The sequence below is a fragment of the Amblyomma mixtum genome, chromosome 2, assembly GCF_055824585.1.
Source record: "Amblyomma mixtum isolate Tamu chromosome 2, ASM5582458v1, whole genome shotgun sequence".
In the NCBI taxonomy this organism is placed as follows: Eukaryota; Metazoa; Arthropoda; class Arachnida; order Ixodida; family Ixodidae; genus Amblyomma; species Amblyomma mixtum.
Window position 1 is genome coordinate 111,583,009 of NC_143013.1, and position 8,386 is coordinate 111,591,394.

Here is an 8,386-nt window from a genome sequence, read left to right on the forward strand (position 1 = left end):
AAACGTTCAATAACCAAAATCAACAGCTTCAAAACGAATGCAGTTCTTCACGATAAAACTGTGCCCCCACAAAATGTGAGTAGACATAGATCCCGGGAGAGTACTGAAGAACAAACATTTCTCCTTTTCTTTTCTGGAGGGGACTGTTAATAGGAGGCTTTCGTATTCCACAGCGTTGAGATATCAATTGTTTGATGAATACTCATCAATACAGTGCCCAATTTCCGCCCCATAATCGACCACGTAGCCACTGATATACCCTATTTCATGTTGATTGTCGTTAAAATATTGATTATGAGACTAGGCTCATTATTTGGATATTGATGGATGACGCTTTGCTGTGAAATGGCAATAAACCACAACAGCACAATGATTCAGGAGACTCCACTATTTGCTCGGCTGCCTCATTTAAATGTAGAGCGCTCGAAAAGGTACCTGCCATACACAGCGGGCTTTCCAAGAATATGATTAGTCTGAGTGTGCACAGCCTCGCCCTCTGGTGTACAAAAAAAAATGCTTGTGCCAGCGCTCAACACGACGACACGCCAATCACCAGGAACAGCGCATATAAAACGACCATTGTGTGTGCTAGGAAGCTCGCTCAGCGCTACTCGCAGTTTCAGCGCCTTGATGCTACTAACTATCGCCCATTCCTCTTCAGGCTTAGCGACATTTTAGGACACCAGAGCCATCTTCTCATTGTCGTGATAAGCTACATAAAGCTGCCACTGACGACGTAAGAAAGTCTTTCGATCTTCTGACTTATCCAATCTATTGTGTTCTCTCTGCCGGTATTCTACTGCCGCCAAATTTATGAAAGATCAAAACTCCAGGAAAACGAAATGAGAACATTATAAATGGATATTAGTGTTAGGAATACATAAAAGAAAGACAAAACATGCAAGCGCCCATGTTGTCTTTTTTTTATCTTTAGCCTCGGCCCTAAAATAGGTTTTTAATGTCTGACAACCAATTAGACAAACTGTTATGTATTTTTACGAAGTAAGAAGAACTGGTACTAATTAGAACCTGTGGCGTGTGCGGCTGTGCAATGGCTCACCTGTCTAAAGCGAAGAAAAATTAGTAGCGACTTAACCACTGCTGATCCTTGTTTAGAGGCGGTTAAAGGCGGTTATGGCATATCTGGCAACTATACGCGTCTGTACGTCTGTAACTTTGAGTGCCTTCCGGACACTGGACAGGCAGCGCGCCCACCCTACCAGCCTGATAGGAGGCAGTGAATAGTTGATCGTGAGAGTTTGCTCACCCAATGAACGCTGTGGCCTGTTACAGCAGTGCCGCATATCCAAGGATACCGACCATGCAGCGGGGTCTTCTGACCCAGGAACTCTCATTGGGCATTAAAAAAAAATTCACCACAACCACCACACCCCAACGCCCCAAAGCCAGTAAAGCTGTGACTACGGACAACTTGAGACCCATCTCATTGATCTCGCGTATGGGGAAGCTCATGAAGACGGTGGTACGGGATCGCCTCTCTCCATACATTGAGGGTAAGGGCGTCTTTGCAGACACTATGTTCGGGTTCCGCACTCACACGTCTGCACAGGATGTCGTACTCCAACTACACAGGGACATAATACGAGCCACAGCGATGCAACAAAACAACAAGGCCATTCTCGCCCTTGATCTTAAGAGGGCGTTTGATAACGTAAAACATGCTAGCATACTGTCTAACTTGAACACCACTAATTGCGAGGCGGAGGTCTTCGCCAAATGTTTCTCTGCCCTTCTCTCTCTCTGGCTTTATCTCTGCGCGCCAGGAACTCCTCCGGATAGAGAACGAGGAATTCGGCCCGTACGCTGTGGGTACACGGGGTGCACGACAGGGGCGGTGCTATCGCCGCTCGTTTTCAACATCACCATGATGCATCTCCACGGCCAACTAGCTCAGGTGGATGGCATAAAACACGCGCTCTACGGAGACGATATTACAATCTGGACAACCAAGGGGGGCCTTGGGGATATGGAGGACCGCCTTCAGCAGGCCGCCTCCATAGTCGATGAATATGCTCCCTGCCGTGGTCTCCAATGTGCTCCCGTCCCATCAGGGATTCCACATGTTAGAGCAAAACACAAGGACAACACGTCTGTGCACATATCTGTGTCGGGCGGTCCCCTCAGAGAAGAGGCAGAGCTCCGGATCCTGGGTCTGTTCATCAATAACAGGCTTAGGCCGGATTCTATTGCGAAACTCAAGCGCACAGGCGAACAGGTAGGGCGCATGTTACACCGCATCGCCAACAAGCGGGGTGCTCTGCGGGGCACGGACGCGTTACGGCTCGCCCTGTCGCCCATGCCTTCATGACCAGCCGGATCCTCTACGCAACGCCGTACCAACGCACCACCAAACAACAAGACGAGCGCATTGACGCCATCATCAGGAAGGCAACAAAGCGAGCACTGGACCCCTCGGTGGCTACCTCCAACGCCAAATTGAAGGCTTGGGGGTGGTAAACTCCTATCAGGAGTGGCGGGAGGCTCCCCTCGTCAAAAAATATACGCGGCTCTCGCAAACGGCTGGTGGGCGCCGCCTGCTAATTCGCTTACACATCCAACACATATGCATACCAGAGGGGACGGAAAACAATCCGGTGCTCTAGCGCCATATGCTCTGGGTCGCTCCGCTCCCGTGTAACATGTACAGGCGCCCAAATCTTTAACTGGCGTGCGCGAGCGGCGACTTTTCTGTGCGTCAGCGCCATATGACGGGCGAAGTTGGAAACAGGATGAGGCTAAGCGCATGCTCACAAAGCACGCTCGGCTGGGCCCGTCGTCTGCCAGGCTGTTACTTCTTAAGGACGTCACCCCGAAGGTCGGATCGAAGATGCTCCTCGCTACCTCACCAGGAAAACAAAAAAGAAGAGGACTTGCAGATTGTTGCCTGAGCTAGTGATAACCCTTTCATAACGATAATGACCCATGTTCTCCATTCATAATGATAACGACCCATGTTCTCCGGCTAAACGCATGATTGGGCATGTTCGGCCTATCTTTCAGTTTTATTTCCTCGCTTGGATGCTACAACGCTGTTCTTCGGAACGTAAAATGCGAGCAAAACCATTGGCCTACTCACGCTGCTTGCTCGTCGAAACGCGATAAGAAGGGGTGACGTCCTTAAGAAGGAACAGCCTAGCAGACGAAGGCCCCAGCTGAGCGGGCTTTGTGAGCATGCGCTTAGCCTCTTCCTATTTCCAATTTCGCTCCGTCATATGGCGCTGATGAACAGAAAAGTCGCCGCTAGCGCACGCCAGCTAAAGATTTTGGCGCCTGTACGTGACTTTACATGAAGGCAGACGACAAGCGCGGGTTCGCACGCTTGAGAGGCAATATGGATCTAAACAGGGCATCTACTACGTGAACATATCAGGACCGTCGCCCGCGCGATTCCACACGGCTGCCGTAGTCCACCGAGGAATGGATGTCGATGGGCTATCTTTTCGGGCCCCAAATTCAACGCGAGCGGAGGGAGTTGCAATAGCTCTCGCTGCCGCCTATCCAAAATCAAGAACGGTTGTCACAGACTCTCACTGGGCTTGTGAACACTATCTTGCCGGTGAAATATTACCTCTTGCCTCCCAAATTCTAAGACGGGCTTCCGCCGATCCAACTCGCGCAAAGGTAATCTGCGCTCCAGGCCAACAGGGTCTACGAGGCAATAAGTCTGCTGATGCGGCCGCCCAAGCGCTCACGCCGGCCTCCTCCTCCGACCTCTCCTAGCGCAGAGGCTCATAAACCGCTTCTGCTGTTCCGCGAAGTCTTAATTCATTACTGCGACAGCCACTGCCTCTACCGGCGTCTGCCAAGGGGCTGAGTAATGCGGAGGAGCGAACTGTGCGGCGCCTGCAGACAGGAACTGCGGTGGAGAGTTCTGCGATATCTTTCCCATGGTGTTGGCATGTACTCAGAATCTCTCCCCCCCACTCCAAGGAGCATTGGAGACTGCCCTCCTGAACAGCTCTAAACTGGAGTCCCAAAAGCCACCAGTAAACCGGGCGCGAGACGGAGCTTCGTCGTGCGGTGTCCCGGACTAAGGATACCGACCATTTAGCGAGGTATTTTGACCACCAAAGTCTTTTCGAGTATTTCACCACCACCACAACGTTGTCAGCACTAACACACGCAACCCACACCTCTCTCTCAACCTCCCCCCCCCCCCCCTTGCCTCAAAGAGCTATTCAAGCGTCCACTCACCCAGGGAGCCGGTTATGGGCACTTTTTTTCTATAAAATCTTCGGAGTCTAAAACATTGTCATCTCTAAAGACCGCAATAAACGCCGACAGCACGTGGCTTCAGTGCCGCGTTTCTTCCACAACGTTGTCAATGACAACACGTGCAGCGCAGATCTGTCACTACCACCACGTAGCATAAAGCACGACTGAGGTTTGCACTGACCCAGGGGGCCAGTTATGCGCCTTTCCTTTCCTTTCGAAGCCCCCGCTCTTCGCTGGTTTTGTAGCTTAAAGCGCGACTATATTGCCCACTGTTCCAGTGGGCCAGTCATGCGCTTTTCCTTTGCTTTCGAAGCAGCCGCGCTCCTCTAGACGCGGCAGCGTCCACTTTTATTTTTACAGCTGTTGACGTCACAAGCCACGTGTTAGTTTCAGCTCTGTCACCAGGGGGTTTGTCGACACGTCATCGGCTACGTCATCATTCGAATCGACACACAATCATCCCCTCGTCTTCTTCCTTTTCCTTTTCTTTCCTTTTTCGTTCCTTTTCTTTGACCTTGACCTTTAACCTTGACCGTGACCTTGGTACTACGTGGTAGAACACCATACTTTGACCACGGCTACATGGTTTGATCTGTGGCTCACTTGAAGGTCATAGTCCTCCGGTTCGCGACGTTAGCTTTACATAGCATAGTGAAGCTTTCGCTTCAAAAATCCAAGGTGTCCTTTTCACGCCAGCTTTGTTAACAGTCGCGCTAGGAAATGGTCTGATTCTCTTAGATAGCATTCCAATCCGTCACTCAAGCTTCACAAACATTAAATTATCGCTCTCTCTTTGTACCTTGCAATCACAAAGATTAATTGCCCTAGTCTGCTTATTTCACAAGATAGTCTATAGCACTAATCATTCGACTCTCCCTCTTGCCCAACCTCACCGCACCTCGCGCCGTTTAAACAACCATCTCAGCTTTCAACGCCTTTCAGGTAAAACCGTTGCATTCAATTCATCCGCTTTGCCGCAGGCTATTGTTCACTGGAATGGTCTTCCGGAACACATTGTCAATATTCGTGATCCAGCTTCTTTTAGGACCGAAATAACAGCCATTTTTTCCAATTACTGATGCGGCAATAAGTATGGTACAATGATGTTCTTATTGTTTTATGGTGAGTACTAACAGTCAGTTGGAATTGTGTAATGATGTTCTTACTTACTGTTTAATGTTCTTCTTACTGTTTAATGAGTACTAACAGTCAATCAGCATTGTATAATCATGTCATTCATGCTCCTGTTGTACCCCTATTTATGTAATCCTCCCTCACACAATACTCCACGCTTGGAGCCTGTGAGGCAACGTGAATAAATAAATAAACCATTCGCGGCATTGTTTAGTAAGTTTCCATCAAGTTCGGCCCCTGGTTTGCAGCAGTGTGTCGATCAGATTAGGCAGCTTTTTCCGAGAAAAAGAGTTGAAAGAGATCCATGCATAAAAATGCACATCGCTTGCGCTATGCTGCCTGAATCACAGTGCACAGCTCACGCTGTGTATCTTGAATATATTGAATGGTAATGTCTTTTTGTATCACGATACATCGCAATTAGTAGCACAGAATACGACACTTTTCTTAGAAATACATCATCTACTCGCTAATACATTACATACTACAAATTGCAGTTCTGAGAACTGATTTGAAGGACTCCACTTTTCAGCAAAATGTGGGGAGTACAACTTTATTCATGCAAGCTGCACATAAATTACGGATCCGCCTTTTCCTGCTTTGTAACTTTCGTAATGACAAACCAGAAAACCAAATTTTAAGAATCTCGATATAACTTTGTACCTGTTCAATTATAACAGCGCTGCTTGTAAGGATCAAAATACCTGATCACAATTTAAGTACGCATGGCAAAGGTGTGACTCCCTTCCGCGTCACATAAGCAGCAGGTATAGAAACATTCATGAAAAAGCAGCAAGACAAGAATGCCAACACTAGGACTTTTCTGTACAGGATTGATGAAAGAGAATAGATGCGTTTTGAGCACTAGAATGCATTCCAAAGCAAGCGAAACTCCACGGAAGGTAGCAGGGAGAAGATGGGATGAGGTGATTATGAAATATGCTGCGAATTGATGTCCTCGGCAGCGAAGGCAGCGAGTTTCAAGCCCTGGCCTCTTTCCTTGAATAGACGTCGCTGGTGCCAATGGCGATGAATAGTTTACAGTCAGCACTGTCCGCACGGCATTCTAGAGTTAAAAAACGACGTTTGCGCTACTGCATCATGAGAGCTTCTGTTAGTCAGTTCTTATCAATATTGATGCAACGTCAGGTACTCCTAATCTTTCATACTACATAAAATACCTAAGCAGGTTGTAATTATTTTCATGTTGCAGGAAAAAGGATGTGTCCGGAAGGAGGAATGGCGATGGTCCAGATGTTTTTGTTCTTCACGACGCTTCTTCATCGGTTTCGCATACTTCCTCAGGAAGGCGAGACGATCCACATTGCGCCACTGGGACCATCTGTGGAACTCTCAGAGACAAAGCTGAGGTTCATCCGACGCACAGTGTACTGACTGCATAGAGAGTGAATACCATTTATTGCTAGGCTTGTTTATTAGCCGCTGAGCTGATAGTGGGCTTGCCGCACGAGGACCACCTGGCCCTGCTGGTGGTCCAAAGAGAGCCGAAATCTCCGCAGAGTAAGAAGTGAGGTGCCGAAATGTGTGTGAATGCGTCTCTAATGGTGATCTGTAAGACAGTGGTAGAGGCTGACGTAGTGTTCTAGGAAGCTGGCTCTCTACCACATAGTTCAACAGAAAGGGTTCTGCATCGGCTCATCTGTAGCCTGCCTTTTGCGATATCTTCCTTTTGCCCAATGGGAACCCATATCGCACAACTTTGTGGTGGCAGTAGCGTATATTCACAAGGTGTCACATAAAACTAAGAAAGCAGCGAGCAGACATGAAGTTCAAGTCGTATTCTCGGTGCCTTGAAAGCTGTCGAAACATTGTGTTATAAGCAACATAGGTAAATGACCGGCTTGTGCAATAAAACCCAAGGAGGAATAGTTCAGTCAATGCAGGACGCAGGTTGTTTATCAGATTATCCTAAGCAGTGGTCTCAATTACATTCTGGAAACAGGTCGGTGTTTCAATGAGCGCGAAAGCGAACATTGCCCAAATAACGCAACAATGAAGGGAGCTTCCTAGTTGGTCAGTGCAAAAATTGCACTAATTTGAGCATGGAACTCGAAAAGGCCAAATTTTCGAAAAGAGTAGAAGGAAGAATTTAGGTTGGGATTGTTGAAGCCGATTTTCTGAAGAAAGCAGGCAGAAAATGCGTTTGTATGGCATCCATTACGCGTAGTAACGCGGAGACCGCTTTTAGAAGGGTTCCCGTAGTTCTTGGTTTCGTATTAATTTTTTTGGTCTGGCTTTAGTTGTTTTAGTGGCAATTCTTTAATTTTTACACACTGTGGAGGTTGTTCTTACAGAAATTATTTTTGCATTTTTTGCCCTTTTGCACAAAACACCATTACCTGGACTCCTTTCTCAGTTTTTCTTCGTTCTTGTTGCTCATAGTCTTCATTTTTTACACGTGGTTGCCTTTTGTTGTTTTTGCCTTGTTAAGCTCTTTTACGCAAGACCCGGTAATCAGACTTAATCTTTTGTCTTCTTAAATCGGAAATATTTTTTGTCTTATGAGTGGCGTGTACAGGACGACAGTGTCACACGATCTGCTAGTCATCCATTATAAGGGCAATTAATGAGTAGTTGAATAAATAGTAATGTAATTATCATGAGTAAACTTATAAGTCACCAAAATGATTAATTACATGGTTAAATAATTAGTTCCACGAAGTAACATTTAGTGAATTGGTCAGTTGCTTCACAAATTAATTGGTAATTTATTTGAACATTGAATTAGTTCGTCAAAATTATTCATCAATTTGGTAAATAAATAACTTAGTGATTACTTAGCTACCGAATCAGTTAATACTTAGTTTAATTATTTAATTGATTCTTTTTACTATTAAATTGTTAACAATTAACTTTTCTAAATAATTAGCACTTTACTGTGCTTACTATACGCTTTAGCAAAAGGACCCACGTCGTCAGATGTGGTAGAACCGAAGTTAGAGCAGAACACGACTTAGAAACAGCAAAGAAACGCCAAATGCCTAAAAAACGAGCA

General features: G+C 46.6%; 1 protein-coding gene across 1 annotated transcript in view; it reads left to right on the plus strand.

The window, feature by feature from the left end:
- Window positions 1-6,765, plus strand: part of LOC149360580 (cytochrome P450 2J3-like) — a 36,695-nt gene extending 29,930 nt beyond the window's left edge. The window contains exon 9 of the mRNA XM_089567875.1: window positions 6,584-6,765. Coding sequence (XP_089424001.1) covers window positions 6,584-6,765 — 182 coding nt within the window. The remainder of the gene's footprint in view (window positions 1-6,583) is intronic.
- The last annotated feature ends 1,621 nt before the right edge of the window (window positions 6,766-8,386 follow it).